The sequence below is a fragment of the Syngnathus floridae genome, chromosome 7, assembly GCF_059516105.1.
Source record: "Syngnathus floridae isolate MCC-2025c chromosome 7, RoL_Sflo_1.0, whole genome shotgun sequence".
Classification (NCBI taxonomy): domain Eukaryota; kingdom Metazoa; phylum Chordata; class Actinopteri; order Syngnathiformes; family Syngnathidae; genus Syngnathus; species Syngnathus floridae.
In genome coordinates, this window is record NC_142419.1 from 10,732,947 (window position 1) to 10,750,006 (window position 17,060).

Sequence of the window (17,060 nt, forward strand, 5' to 3'; positions counted from 1 at the left end):
ATCTATCTATCTATCTATCTATCTATCTATCGTATAAAAACTAACGTTCACTTTCCCATTTTTTTAGTTCATTATCAATGTGCTAAATTATGGTTTTAAAAAATCATTGTGCGCGTATATATCCACTTAACTGCGTTTTGATTGAAATACATATGTCTGTGTGTAAAGTTTTGAATGGCACACGTATATAACCTAGAACATGTAAAGTAGTAAAAGTTGGCGAGTATAGTAATTGTTCGCCAGATGTGCTGCCACGCATGGATTTTTTTTTAATTGTAAGCAAAATGCAATAAACAACAACAGCGGCAGCAATATGAGTTTTTGTCAGCGGATCCTGCTTGTAAACGTGTGAGCGTGTGAGGACATCGGATGGGAGGCGGGTGAAAAATAAGGAGGGAGGGCTTTTGGAAGGAGAATGGGAGAAAAAAAATGCACGTCTCTCCTCCCTGTGACGTTTTCACCGGTCCAGTCCCGGGCTACTGCCGGCTTCTCGTCCCACTCAAGCAGAAAGCTCTCCACTCGCTCCCAATCCGCCGACGCGCACGGTGCACCGGGTTTGCGTCTTTCCCAACACGCTGTCCCACATCTAGTCAGCGACGTGTCCTTGCTTTACTCGGACCGAGTGGGGAGTGAACAACAGCAAGAGTGCGAAAGAGGCAGAAGAGGGCAAAGAGATAAATCCATAAAGGAAAGAAGAAGAGGAAAGAGGTCTCCACCGAGAAGATGCTGACAGCAGCCGGTGTGTTGGCTGTGGTCGCTCTGGGATTGAGCGCAGCTCACTCCAATGGTAGGAAAGACTATTACTGTAAATCATACTGCATGTGAAGAGCAACATCACTGTACTGCGTGGAGGGATGCTAAGGCGATGGGGCGTACATATGTCGATACAGAGATGCCCCTGTGATGCAGATAAGTCATAATTGCTGAGATTTGATCTTGCCTCTGTCATTTCACCTCACTCATCCTCTCACATGATAACGAATTGCACCCGACGGGACACATGCACAATAGAATAATACAAAAAGCTTTTTTTCCTCATCCTCATCATCAATTATTATTATTATTGTTAATTGAGAACAGTTTCTAATATTTTGGCACTCCGTAAAACAAGATCAAAATATATGATTCGGTGTAATTCAACATTAATGCAAAGTTACATTCGGAATCACAATTTTATTATTAAATTTAATAGTGTGGATTACATTAAAAGCTGAACATTGACATTTCTGCAGCACTGTAAATAGAACTCTTGATTTGAATTTCTTTAAAAATTGTGCAGGTGCATCGTAGAAAGTGTTTGCTGAGAGTACAGTACATGGTGCTTTATAGCACTTAAGGGGATCATTTTTATTTAACGACATCAAAACAGTAGTTAGCTCCTCATATCTTTATTGTAGCCCATTTCTCAGGCTCATCTAGGGGTGCATCAATTTCTTTTGTACTATAGGTTTAAAGTGACTTGTTAGTGCATTTTAAGTGTTCTTTTTAGCCCCACCTCCCACAAGGTGTTGCATCGATGAAGTAAATATTCAAAAATATATTATTGTATACCATATGCAACCACTGCTATTTAATATTTATCAAATCCCATTACTTACTACGACATACTATTGTGGTCAATTGTATTGTGTTTGCAATCGAAACAAGACGTAGACAACAGCGCACTACACAATGACGACACAAGATGGCATCTTTTTTTCATATTAGGCGAAGGAGAAAGAAACAATGCAAATATTGTTTGCGGTAATTTTTGGACCCATTGGATTATGATTTGTGGTTGAATCAGCAGTGTTACTGAAAGAAACGGAAAGATGCAATTGTTTGTATTGTTTGTGGTCACAAAAATCCATCACCAGCACAATAACACCAAGCAACAATGTTCTCCCCTGTTTCAATCCAGACTTCCTTTAATTCATGTTTAATTAAGTCAGCATATGTATTATGTACCCTGCACATAAATGAAGCATTGACGGGATTTATCTAGACACTAATTCAATATACAGCTGTAATTAACTCATTAGAATTCCAAAACACCCAAAGCCATAGATATGTGATAATGACATCGAGATCTCATAAATATGTGCCGTACTGTTGGCAGTCTCGCTTCATTGCTGAGCTAATTTTAGGTCTACCAATGTCCCCAATGTAGCATGTCTGCTCGATTCTCTCATGAGTTTGGCATTGTGCCGTGGGTAAATGTGGCAACAGGTTCTTGCTAATCAACTCCCTGCAGACTGAGCTTGGCTTTGGCTCAGGAGAATAACAAGGTGACACCTGTCAATTTGCCCCGGCTGTCCTGAGACACTATGAGTGTGTAAAGACGCCACCCTTGCTGCCTTTAGACACAGGTAAGAGTCTCCCTGTTGGTGCTTGGCCAGCTGCAATGAAAACACATGCGGGCCTTGACCTGGCCCCCACGTTTAAGCTTTAACCTTGCATCTTGTGAACAAGCAACTTGAGTGTTTTGTGTCTTCTGACTTGCTTATGTGTACATTTATCAGGGATTAAATGACCTTGGTTGTAGAAAGGAAAATTACTGATCACTATTGAAGAAGTTTTACATAGCGACATTCATTTTAGATGAGAGAAGTTTAAAACATGAGGGAAAAAGATTGACAAAGGATTTTAAAAATACGGGCATTGTGAAAACTGGCTGAAAGTTGAACATAGCAGCAAAAGTTGTGGTATTGGGATGGCTGAGAGTCTGCTAGTTTTGTTAGGCTTGAAAATCCTGCTGATTTTGTCAATCTTTGAAAATTTCTTGTGGGAAACGTTTGGTTTGGTTTGGTTTATTGTTCAGCACATATTATTATAGCAATAACAGTGCAAGGAGGGAGACGAAGCCGAGGGCTTCATTTGATAATTTCACTTTTCAGCTTGGTTTATTCTTTCCTGTATTAAGCATAACCATTTTCCTCAAGCATCGATTTAAAGGTCAGGGAGCCAAAATTGAAAATATTTTTTGATAACTCTAGACCCATCCCCTTTACATAGGTGTCATAAAAAAGCGATTAGATCGTAGGTACATCACAGTTCAAATATGAAATACAATCTGAATGTATCATCTGCAGTTTGAATCTCGCACCCTCTTGTCTTTGGGTATTTCCGAAGCCAAACAAATAAGTGATAACTGTCGCGTAGTTTTTACTGTGCATATTACAAGCGTAAAATTTTCATGCATGGAAAAGGCAGCTCAAGAATGTTACCGTGTTTAAACATTTCATGCATTATTTAACACAATCGACTGTTTCGTCTCTAAAGCTGTTGTGCTACAGAGTTGAAGTTACTCGAGCAAATATAAATAATAAATACAGTCGATACCGCAGCGTACACAAATAATACCAGAGTCTGTATTTCCAACTGACTCTGTATGGTGTTGTGTTGACTATTCTCCAGACTCCTCTATGGCTTTGTCACAGTCACTGCTTTTACTTCCATTTTCTCTTCTAGCGACCGGCTCTGGCTTCCTGACTTCAAACAAGTAGGGTTAAAAGCGCCCACCTCTGTCTGCTCCTGTGTGTCAAAATACTTGAATTTTTCCTTGACTTTTTACTTTAATATTTAATTTGGGCAGTTAACTCTTATGGTGTAGCGTGCTGGTGCTCTTCTAAAACGTTACTTACGGTAAAATACCACAATTACGGTAATTTCCAGACACTAAATCGTTACTTTTTGCACAAGCTTTGAAAACCCTGCGGTTTATAGTCCGGTTTGTCTTTTCTATGGGTCTTTCGTGATTTTATGATATTGTAGAGGATTTTATTTGGTAATACAGGTAATAGAAATGGGGACATTTCATTTAAAACACCTCTGGTTTATAGTCCGGTGCGGCTTATAAATGAACAAAACAGGATTTTCCCCTAATTTTAGCTGGTGCGGTTTATATTCAGGTGCGGTTTATAATTTGGAACTGACGGTACATCCAGCATGCTTCAACCGTCCAGTTGGTTTGTAAACACTTGGAATAAGTAACTAAAACTTAGATTTTAGTAAAATTATGGTTGACAACTTGTAGGAAGTGGACAGTATGTCTTACAAAACATATTAACAATGAGAATATAAATTAAGACTAAAAAAAAATCTTTGGAATCTGATCTTTGAATTTAGAGTGAGGAGTTACAATATTTGAAAAAGTTGAAAACATCAACCAAAGCATATTATTATGTGATTATCCCTACGTAGTATATGGTAATTAACACTCATTTATTACAAGTCCTAGTAATTCTAAGTTATAGTGAGTCAAGCATTTGTCAAGACTGATTCTCGTTTCCTTCACCAGCCAAGGTTTAAAGAACCAGCAAGAACCAATCTCCAAATAGCTGCAAATCTAACACCTCTCACAATTAATAAAATTAAAACCGTTCTTTCATGTCATATGTGCTAAAGGATCCGCTATTGTAGCGCTAGTATGCAATGCTGTTTTCCAGATAACTTTGAAGAGCCGCCACTGCTGTCATTTTCTGTTTAGCCACCGTTTCGTTCCAGGGAAGCGTGGACGTGCAGCCTCCTTTAACCGCTGTCACCCTCCAGTCATCCTTTTAAAGTCGGAGCGTGTGTCTAAATGTGTGTGTATCCACTTAGTATGTGCTTCAGAGTTGTCAGCAATCAGGGCTTAAAGAGCTAACATCCCCTGCTGTGCATATGGATGCGTTTGGGTACGTATGTTTGGCCTAGCACATGTGGGAGAGTGACAGATTGCAGCCAACATTTTGACAGCCACCAAGTATGCAAAAATGATGTCGGTATACCCTAAAATATTGCCCCGCAGATACATTCAGTGGCTTTCGCCAGGACCGACCGACCTGCTCAACAGGGAAAATCATCAGGCAGCCAAGCAGAAAAAGCTGCCGAATTTCTGCCAGTGCTGCCTGGAACCACGCTTTTGTGTAATTCCGAGCAATATAAACTCTGAATTTAGATAGCTCATTATCGACACAGTGTACTTTAATTCAGCTTCCCACTGCTTCTCTTTGTTGGTAGGACATTTTTGCAGCTTCATTATGTCCATTTCTACTGCCAAATCTACATGTAAGAAACAACAGCCAGGTTTTAACAAGCTTTAGGTTTCATTGACATAGTGTTGTCTAGGGATATCACGTTTAATTGACGCGGGTTCCATAGTTTGAAACACAAGAGTTCTGCGTGTGTGTGTGGATGTGTATCTGTGTGTTGTGTTTATGCAACATCTGAAATGGGAGTAGGAAGAAAATCCAATGCACATTCATCTTTGCTTATTGGAGAGAGAGTCCGTGGCCATGCATTACAGGGCATGCTATAAATCCTCCGCTAAGGCTTTGAAACAAGATGTGGGCCAAATCTAAGCTGGGCCATTGCAGTCAGGCGGGCAAGGCTCAGCAATATGGAGGAACATGACAGATAGCGAATAATGCTGCTTTGCTCTGCGCTTGCGTGCTGTAGCCATTTTCATTTGGGGTTGCAGATGGTTGCTTTGATGGGAGGTGGCGGGGTACTGCACTCAGGCAAGTTCAACTGCTGTCCTGGGCAAACAATAGGAGACAAATGTGACTATTATGGACAAATGTTCATTAACCAAATGATTGTTTAGAAGTCTCTTGATTGTGTGCAACTGATTATGTATTAATCAGCTCTTGAAGCATCCATCTATTTGCTTTACTGCTATTAGTCAGGCGGGGTCATGGGGTTAGGGTTAGAGGCCTTTTACCGGACTGGTTGCCTTCCGAACAAAGAGCACAAATATGGAACCATTTACACTGCACAGGCTGCAGTCAGCCTTTCACCTGAAGTCAGCTGGGGCAGGCTCTTACCCTGAACAGGTAAAGACGTATAGAAAACGCGTGGATGTCTTTACTATGTCCATGATTGCCCTTGTACTATATATATACTAATGATAAATACAATGGAATTCAAAGTTCTGCTCTTGGTTGATGCATACATAAAATAAATACCCTACTCAATAATATATGTACACGCATGCACGCACACACAAACAAAAACATTTCAATAGCACCAATGGAAAATACTATTTGCTTTCTCCTTACAGTCATAATCTCTTCATTCCACAAACCGCACTTAAGAACATTATAAAAGAAAACATTTAGTTGAATCACATTTACTCAATGCTATTTAGTAAAACAACGATTAAGTCAAATGAATTTCCTGAATTTTATGGCTTTCTATTTGCAATGATTATTGCTTGAAGGTAAAAGCTGTTTATTAATCTTGAAGTGCTTGTGTTAATGGAGTTAAAACAACTAGCCAACTTTCAACATTAAAGCTCCAGTCTTCTAATACTGCACTGTCCTTGACCAAAGGATAAATAATACCTTCCTCACACACACCACCAGTCCTTCTTTTCACATACAAAATTTTACTGTCTGCGTGTATTTTATCACAAACCCTAATTTTCTCTTCCACCACATGCAGACAATCTGCCGCCGAAATAAACTTAATTTCTGTTTGGTGAATGAAAGGAAACTAAATACTTGAACTGCATTTGATATCTAATTCAATATATAAAAAATATTTGGTCTGCGTGGTGAAGTAGCAGTCTTGGCCTCCGTCTTGCTGTCAAGAGCTTCTGGATTTAAATGTTGGCTCAGGCCCTTCTTGGTGACGTTCACGCTTTCTCAAGCATGCCTGTGTTTTTCCAGCTCCCACATTCCAAATATATGCATGATAGGTTCATTGAATAGCACAGTTATCTTGTCACTGGAAAGGTATTCAGAGCTTCGCACGACAAAAAGAGACCAAACATAATTTTCCTTCACTACTCATTACGTGGTTGGTACTGCAGAATTTCATTTCACATAGAAATATTACAGATGATTTCGTTTTTTTTTCCAGCGGCTGAGACCCCCCCACCCCTCCGCCCATCCCCTATTTTCACCTTCCTTTGTTGTTTAAGATGTCAAATTAGGGTGCTTTATAATACGTGTGTGCAAGCGCATTGTTCAGTTGCCAAGAGTCCTGGATGCACTGCACAGTGAGTGGCTGTCTCCTCATCATATTTTATTTGTCCAGTCTTGGCAGTAGATAGTCACTCAGACAGCCAAGACTAATTGATTTGCCCCACAAATTGGAAAAATTGGAAGAAGGACCCACACTTAATGCTGGCCTCACTGGTACAGATTTAAAACAAATGACTATGTTGACAATCAGTCTCACCAAATTGATCAGGTGTGTTTATCGTGGCTATTTAAATTACTATGACCAATCTGGCATACATTTTGATATCACTGGTCAACAGCAAAATTTAATCAGAGATGGCTTTAGTGTTGATTTAAAAATGTCTTTATTTTTTTTCTAGCACCTCAGTTTTTTTTTAGAAAATGTTCACTTTTTTGCTTTTAGGTTTGACCAGAAAAAAATCCGCCTGTTGCTGAACTTAACCCTTAATTCATAAATACACTCTATTACATATTATGTTATTGTTATTATATTCCACTGCTGGTTTTTTGTTTTACAAAATGTTTTAATCGGAGAGGCAAGTAAAATGTTTTAAATTTGTTTTCATTATTTCGCTGATTAGAAATCTGTCTTTGTTTTCTGTAGCACATCAGGTTTTCACAACAACAGCAACCACTACTACTACGACTACTACAACTACTACTAATAACAATAATGCTTTTAGTATAAATATTTTAGGATTATTAAATTGTCTTATCACAATATAGTCTAGATATATTATCTGCATTTGGCCAGCGATCAGTTCATGGTATACTCCACGTACCCCCCAAAGACTGCTGGGAAAGGCTGCAGCATGCCCACAACCCTTGTGAAGATAAGCGGTTATGTTTTATGTTATTATAAAATTACGCCTGTATCTAGTTTTAAATTACGGTACAACATTAAATGAATGCTCTCAGCAGAATGTCCTAATGAATCCTTATAAAATGTATGCACACATACATTATGCATTTTCGTGAAGCGACAATGATGTGAATCACTGGAACCTTTTTCGACTACATTAAGTGCTGGATGATTGTCTCATCATATATTGATCTCTTGCAAAAAATACATTATGTGACAAAGATTGAGCGTAATGTCTTTTCATTATTAAGGCCAACAAAATATAAATATCTCAACCTTTCCAGAATATCGGATGTCCACCTCCTTTGGTCTTAATTGGCAGTCAACACATGCAGCCCAAACAAAAAACCATTATCGTTGTGTATTTGCTAATGTTTTGCAAGGTTGATGATTATCCACAGGTAGTGGCAGCCTGCACAAACATATTAATCAGGCATTCATTGTTTCCTTCTTGTTGCACATTCCCACATGGCGTGAGCTTAACCACACAAGCTTGTGTGACCCCATCACGATTTGATGTTAAATGCTCACACATTGTAAATCCTTTTTCTACTCTGTTTGAACTAATCCATCCATTTTTTTGCATGAAAGTATTTACTGTCATGACACATGTTCGCTATTGACAAGCTGAAGTGGGCCTGGCAGATATGTTGTACTGTACTTGTGCATATCATCACAAGTGTTTGCGCAATGACACATGCTCACGCAAACATATTTTACATAAGCCATAAATTATCTGTACGGTGTTGCTCAGCAGTTAAAATTCAGCCTGCACGTATGCATTAAATGATAAGAACTTTATTTAGTCATGATGGGTGTGTATCTTATCAGTGTCTGTCCCCCTGGCAGTCATCCAGCAAGTAAGCACATTCTTTAATAGCTGACGATAGCAGATTTAAATATTGATTTATACATGTTTGAAATTTCCAAATGAACTAGATTGATGGTGAAATGTTAAGCCGTTATGCTTCCATGGCAATGTTACTGAATTTTTTTTAGAATAACCACACTGCAGTGGGACAGTGTGCATGTGAATAAAAGCAAAATTGAAGTAGGGAACTGTCCTTGGTGCTGAAATGTGCCACATAACAGCAATGAAGTAATTCATTGTTCAAACACCAGTGGACTTGAAGCATTTGTTTCCACTTGTTCCTTGCTGTGAGTGGCCGTGTACATATAGAAGTGTGCAAGATGATTGGAGGGGTGGAGATGAGTGAGAAAACACTTCGGTTTTGTCAGGCTGTCACAGATATGATTAACTCCAGCGGTGATTGATGAGTGACAGATGGATGGGCATAAATGGGCCATGAATGTGCGACGTTCTAATGAGAAAATACATTTAGTATGTCCAACAAAGCGATACCCGATGGTCATTTTTCTAAAGTAATAGGGTGCTCTCCTTACATTCATGCAAATAACCTCAAGTGTTTGACAGATAATAAATGTTTGAGTAGAATGGTCTGTTTTCTTATGAGTGGATGGCAAAAAATGTTTTTGTCCAAGCTGATAGGCTAAGATTTGTGTGGAAAGGTTTTTACAGATGTATATATATATTTGCAAATTATAATTCCTTCAGTTGTTGAGCCTTTGTAACAGCTACATAGAAACAAACAAGAGGCAAACGGTGTGTGTGTGTGTATGTGTGTGTGTGTGTGTGCGCGCGGGTGTATTTCCTGATGCAAATGAACTAGGTCTAGGTTGTTTCTGTTTTGACAGTACGCCATACCTCTCTCCATGCAGGGAAGAGAGACCAAACAGTATTGATGCCAATGCATGCACAAATCCTCAAATTACAGTGAGCTACGTATAGTTTAAGATCACATGACCTTGAGTGATTGAGTCCAGCTGCTGGACTTTTAACATTCCTTCTATTATCCGGTCATTGTAATTGTTTCTAATCCGATGTTGTATGTCTCTTCTTCATCCTGTATTCACTCGCTGCAGATGCTGCCTTCGACTACCCCACCCCACCCCATGCTAACGTGCAGGAGGATCTGGGTCACTGTGTACCTGCTCCTCCCACTACTTTGCATCCATTCACTCCACTCATTCACCCATTGTTCTGTCATAGCGCCGTCTATGGATTTTATTTTTCTGTCTTTGTCAATGATATCACAAATCTTATCTCCTCCGCCATCTCTGGCGATCATCCTGTTCTGCTCTCCCACTTGGTTTCTTGGTGAAGCATTAGCACGGAGGCAATTACGGAGAGGAAGTCTTACCCAGGTCTTATCACTATTCTTCACTTCCCTTAGGATATGTTTCTCGTTTCATCTTCCACTCTCAATTTCAGCCTTTCCCTGAGAATTCACTGATATTCTCCATTTGGAAAGATTTGGATTGAGTACTTAAGTGGTTTTATATATTTTTTTATCTGTCTTTTGCCTTCATCCTTCCCTCAAAGGAGACTCTTTGGATTTGATTTGAATGGAGGTGTTAATCAGGGCAAAATGTGTATGAACAAGCCACACAGCGGTTCTTGTGTGAGAAAATGCTCAACATTCACACATACAAAGCTTACAGTTTACGTAATTAGTCACAAAAACAGAACTCAGACATCTGGCAAGGACAGGTTCAAATCATTTTCATGTCGATGTAATTTCATGATTCCCTCTCTCGTCAATACGTGTATTAATGGACGCAAAACATTTTCATAATTCGGATATGATAAAAACCCTCAGAAATGGATGAGCATTAGACACATACACATACTAGAGACTGATGTCGCTCCCCTTGCCCTCTATGAATAGCTTGTCACTTGCGTACTCTAGTTGTGAGTGCGTGTGCTTACGTGTGTGTGTTTGTGTCTGTCAAGGTTGCTCTTTCTCACAAACACGCTTCTATTGTTACATAATGTCTCCATACCAGGGTGCTGATACCTGTGTCTCGCTCAATTGTCATGTGTTTATGCGATCACCTTAAAAATGTTTGCTGGTGATTTTGGCAAATCCGTGCCTGCACACGAGTGTTTGGGCCAGCTACCTCTCGGAAAAACCTGCTTCCACCCTCACCCCTACCCCCGGGTTCTCATTAGGAGGCGTGTAGATGGCAGAGCCGAAATCAACATCTGTCTCAGAGAGCGGAGAGGCCTCACATCAACACCATGAGAAGAAAAATTACTTTCTGCTGCATAATAAGTCACAAAGCTGAAGCAATTTTTAAACAAGTTCATCTATGTATTTAAATATATTATCTGTTTTTATATTAGCACTGTGTTGACATGCAATTTTAGCGAATTTTGACCTATGATTAGCAGTTAATAGTATTGGAATAACAAGGTCAATTTATTTATCGTTGTTGATATAAACATGTTTTACAATGCATTATTCATGAGCATTTCCATTGGCTGCCAAAGGTTTGCATCAAACACATTTCTGTTTAAACACTGGCAGAGGTCGGGGAAGGGGGGGGGGGCACGGGATAACTGGCCCCCTCCCTGAAATATGCTTGGACCCCACAGCTACCAGGTCAAATAATTGACTTATTATTATTTTAAGATACTTCTGTACTACACTTTCTACAACTACATTTTCACCCATCCCTAAGGAAGCGTTTTCTGTATAATATATAAAGTAAAAAAAAAAAAAAAAGGAAAAATGTTTTGCAGACCGCCAGGGAAATCCCTAGTCCCTTCACGGCCACCAAAAAGAAAAAATAATCCTTGCTGCGCCAGTGTGTTTAAGACCACACCACCCCAATTAACTTGAGCTGTGACCCAACTCGGAAGAGCCTTTCACCCCTTCTTCAACGAGAGTACTACTGTCGAGCCTTTAGGAGGACATATATGGTGTCTTGGGAAACAGATTTCTGGAAATTGAATGCACTGTAGTGCCAATTTGAAATATCTCAGACTAAGCAGCAGCACATAAAAAATGTGGGGAAAAAAAGTATACAGTTGAACAAATGTGTTTGAAATCACAGATAAAAAAATTTGCATGGAAGTATTGTTTTATATCAAGACAAACTATGTGAATTGAAAACTTTTTCTTTTTCCTATTCACGAGAAGATCCTTTTTATGTATTTCTTATTTTATCTAGCAAGAGAAGACACCTACAGAATTATTCCAGTTCATGAATTTCTTTATATATATGGACGCTTTCAGAAAGCAAGATTGCGTGAAGTTTTCATTGTGGCATAGCTTCTGGTTGTGTGCAAGATACTCTGATGGTCCCATTGAGCTGATTTTTTTATGGCTTAATACAATTATTAATGTGTTTGTCCCTCTAATGGCCTTCCTGGCCCTGCTGTTGAAAGCAATCTACTGGGGAGAGAGAAGTCTCTCTATTAGCAACATATGGCGCCATGCATGTAATGCACTGGGTTTTTCTTTGGCCTAACGCCATCACTTGTAGGAAGTTTGGTGATAATTTCGATTGAATTTGGACTGTTTGAATGAGAATGATTGCTGGGTAAAAGCCACTGAAATGACAAAGCTTTGTAATGTTCAAATATTTTGTCTATTTTCTAAAGCGCTTCACTTAACGAGGATCGCGACCAAAGTTATTTCATTACTCTAATTATGATCATAATAAAACAGTCAACCGAGTAACCGTGATCTCCATCATGTATTTATTGCAGACCTACTATACTTATCATTGTGACTCTCAAAAAAAGGCAAATGTCATGCAAGAGGGATTGAATGTTTGATGTACAGTTATTTCTGGAATTCATGAAGTCAATTCTTTTAAAAGTCAACTTTATAATCCTTTTTTGACATCACGCAGTTTGCTGGAAGACACGCAGCTCTCACCCCATCACCCTCTCGCTACACACAAAGCTGCACCATTTAAATATCAATGACCTCTCTTAATGGAATCCTGCAGGTTCCCAAAATCAGAGATTTTGTCATGCTGTTATTCGACATTTTCCCCGCTGGGATTTTAAGGCACTCTAAACATATGAAATAGTTATTGGCCTTTATGTTTTATTTATGGGACTGTGTCCAATAAGGGCTTTTGTGCTATAGAAGTGGACTTGAGTCATTTTGTGTCGATTTGAATAGGGAAAATCCACTCTGTCTCTCTTTTGCCATACCATACTGGAGCAGATATCATCACGTTTAATCATCAATTTGCGGGGAGCCGCTTCCGCATGAATCAACCACAAAGAAAGAAAAAGCCACTCAAGTGGGTTCCGTGTGAAAGGCAACGGCTGGTACAATCCGGCTTGAATATTACTTCTCCGACGAGTCAATTTTGGCAAAACGTTTTTGTGAAATAAGCTATTGGTGCTTTTTCCAGCACTGTTTTTCCACTTTGCTCTCTTTTTGTCTCCCACCAGCCAGTTGTTTTAGTTTTATGCATATACACCATAGCCTGGTGCTTATGGTGCTCCGTCGAGGGGCAAATGACTTGTCCATGGCTGAGTGTGTGATTTTATTGTGGTATTGGTGTTTTTATCCCTGCAATCTCTTTGGAAGCAATGTTTATGAATTGACTTCATAATCATACATTCCTCGCTCTTTCCAGCACCTCGGAATATCAGCTTTTATGCATATGCTGCAGAAAAAAGATGGCAATCGGTGACTGTTTCAAGAGGGCATAAGAGAAGATGGTAGAGAAATTGGTGAGGTGATGACTGACAGGTTGAAATAGAAGGTAAGACAGAAAAAAATTAAGTGTTAGTGAAAGCTTGTATTGAGCTTCTGCAAATTGGATAGGGATTCAGCTGAATTGCATTTAAAGATGCTATCTGTTGAATTTTCATATAAATAACCGCTTTGAATTATGTGCCCCTGGTGTGAATAAACAGGAGCTTCTCTCTCTGCCTCTTGTTGACATACACATTGGTGGAATTTTATAGTTTGCAGAAAAATACCAGTGACCTCATTATTGCAAGTACACTCCCAAAGTGTTTGCACAAGAATGCTCGTATAAACAAGAAAGTGACCATGAACTCATTTTATCTTGACTACTTCTACTGAATCTGTAAATTCCAAAGCCCACTAAAGCAAGTCACAAAACGCAAGAGGTGAAACCATGATTGTATTTAACGTCTCCCTTTATTCTAAATACTTATTGTACTTATGAGGAGAGAAACATCTCAAGAAACTTATGGTGCAAATGAACAAAAACTCCTCTTGCGTATTGAGGCAATTTTTGAAGCAGGATCTGATTGTTTTTGTTTTTTGCACATTTTAGTGACCACGACTGGCATTCCCACTGAGAGTGCATTTAAATCAGCCTTTTTTCCTCCATGTGCCACTCCCTACTGCTGCTGTAAATGAACTGTCAGTAGCAACCACAGCGTGTTTAGCTCCTGTATTCATTTGTTTTCGTCTGTCCTGTATTCCCCTGAGTCTCTGAAGCTGCATGATGAAACATGGAGGTGACTTTGCCAGTGTCGAGTAAAAGACACAAAGGAATACGGTCACTATAAAAGTGGAGTGATGTAAACAAGAAGCCATAACATTTAACTATAAACACAATATTTAACACTACACGTATTCATGTATATATATATATACACGTACAATATGTACAATATGCGCGCACACACACACACACACACGCACACACATACTTCTTCCTTGTGTTTGCGGTTCAGCTGTCTTGGATCTAACTCTCACCACAAGCACTGTGAACGGAACCTCTTTATCAGGGGAGTAAAGATATTACAACCACTTCCACACAGGCCTTAGTTACAGGTACACTCCTTTTCTAGTACAAATGAGTAATGCAGAAAATTTGGGTACTTGTACTGTCAAAATTAGAAGAAAGAGAGAATTTTTGTTTTTGTTTTTGTTGTTTTACTGTCTAAATTAGAAAAAAGAGAAAATTTTTGTTTTATTTTTGTTGTTTTACAGGATCAACCCTCCCAGTACTATTCTATGTCGTTTTTTTTCTCTTCTGAACATATGGAAGTAAAACATCCATGAAGTTACATGGGTGACTGGACTTGGTGCTGTAAAATCAAAATTCAAAGTTCAACCGCCACAGTTTGTGCTAATCACTAATCAATGTTGCGTAAAAAAATAATTCAGACTAAAAATTATGTATGTTGTAATTCATTAAAAAACAAAAAACAAAAACATTTCACCAGAAAGTAATGAATGCGGTTGCTTCAAAGCAAAACTAATAAAATGCTACCATCACCAACACTGCATTTTATACATTATAGGTGATTTTTTTCGCTTATCTATAGTCTAAATTAGGTACTTTCCAAGTACCACATTGATGCTGATGTGTTTTTCCTCTGAAGTGGTCGTATAATAAATCTGCAAAAAAATCTACAATACATCAGGGATGTAATGAGAAGAGGGACTTTTATCATGATTCCAATAGAGCCACCCATCTATTATTTATCGCCAGATGCAATGTATCCTAGGAGTGCAATGTGCCACCAGATCTAGTGAATGTCACCATTTTCCTTTCATTTTGTTTAATGTTTAATGAGGATTAGGGGTTAAATTGCAACATTTAACTGTATCATTAAACACATTTTAGAGCAATTTTCTTCACAGACCAATTTTTAGGCATGGAGAATACATGTATTCTGTATTCATGTATTTATTGCAGTGAACACCTGCAGCCCTGGTGAAAAAAAAATCTGGAATAAAAATGAAAATGGTCATAAAGTAACACACAGTATCATTCCCTTTGGATTGAGTGATTATGGTTCTGTACTAAAAGCACAGACATAGATTTATCTACAAATTATCATCATACATCTAGCAAGTACATAATTATGGACCCATGTTACATTCATGACTATATTTAATAATTTGATTGTTCAACACAAACTACCTTTCATGAGTCTTATAAAAACTTTTAAGAACATACTAGCACAAACTGATCAAACACACATGGGCATTTACATATTTTTGCATAAAATGTATAAGTGACTTTACTCACCTTTTGACATTCACACACAATAATAAATGTTAATGATAACGGCAATGGAAAATGGCTTTTGACATTCACACACATTAATAAATGTTAAACTTAATGGCAAACTAGAACAGCCAACTAGACCACACTGGCTGTTAGTTGACAGAAACAAGCCATGCTTTCAGCTTCACGTTTGACCTTGCACAAAGTGCATTAAAGACTAACAACAGAGGCCAAAGACAGGTGAAAAACAATCACTGAAATAAGAGATGTTGCTAAAGTAACACTCTGTTGCTTTGCCTTGCACGCAGGAATAGGTGTGATCTTCAGCAAATTACAAAAGATGAGAGGTATGAAAAAAAGTGGGATATGTTTTATAATAGGCTCCAGCACTCCGTGATACGTATATATATTGATATATAGGATAAATGCAACATGCGATTGGGAAATTATTGCATAATGCATCTGCCCTCACTTAAGACGTTTTCTGACAACATATTCCTGAGAAAACCAAAGAGGCACCATAGTTATGCTCTCACAATTGTTGGCGTCACAATGGCATTACACTCATTCGTATTCCTCCTTTTTCTCTTGCATGGATTATCACTGAGCAATAACTTTGCTTCATCACCTTTGATCCAGGTTAGCGCCACATCCAGAAACGACTGCCAGGGCCAATGCGCAGGTGTTGTGGAACTGCAATGCAGCCCATCATGTGTATCTGTGTGGGTGGGAAGCGTGAAATCAGTTGCTTGTTTACTTCACATTTCACATTGTGAGTCCTGTCAATCTTTACCAATGGCTGTCCGCGACTTTATCCATTATGGGTGCATTGGTTTTCCCTGTCTATCTTCGTGTCTTGCTCAATGTGCAACAGAATAATCATAACACGCCATACAAGCTAGCACATTGTTTCTTTTGTGTGTGAGTACAAAGCATGCTTCCTCACTTCAGACATATGTTGAGCTTTGAATAGCTTATGAGTGAAATGATTATTATTGATCTTCTTAATGGAAAGCACAATGCCTCCATAGTGTACTGATGTCACAGGATAATTACCGACACGTTCAATTGCGGCTGCCTGAAGAAGACACAGATATAATCAATACGTCACCTTTTCTACCATCGATCTAGCCACCTAAAGCGAGGACAATGACCTGAAAAAGAGCCGAAATGGAAGAGAAGCTTAGAGGGCTACTTTTAAGTCCGCCTGCAAAATAGCGTTCCTTTTAACAAGCGCATTCAGTGGTAACTGATGGGCTGAGCCTGTTGACATGAAACACTCGCTGACTACCATCTTGCCAAATGACAGTGATGGTTTCAACCAAGAACCAGAGAGCAGAGTATTTCCAACAGAATTTTATATCCTGGTCGACTGCTGCATCTATTAATCTTTTAGCAGCTGACTATCCGTTGATATCTAGTGATTTCATACTTCC

At 38.8% G+C, this 17,060-nt stretch overlaps 1 protein-coding gene across 1 annotated transcript in view; it reads left to right on the forward strand.

The window, feature by feature from the left end:
• Nucleotides 1-457: 457 nt before the first annotated feature.
• Nucleotides 458-17,060, forward strand: part of LOC148395199 (calsyntenin-2-like) — a 140,178-nt gene continuing 123,575 nt past the window's right edge. Inside the window, exon 1 of the mRNA XM_088381016.1 lies at nt 458-787. Coding sequence (XP_088237142.1) covers nt 724-787 — 64 coding nt within the window. The 5' untranslated portion in view covers nt 458-723. The remainder of the gene's footprint in view (nt 788-17,060) is intronic.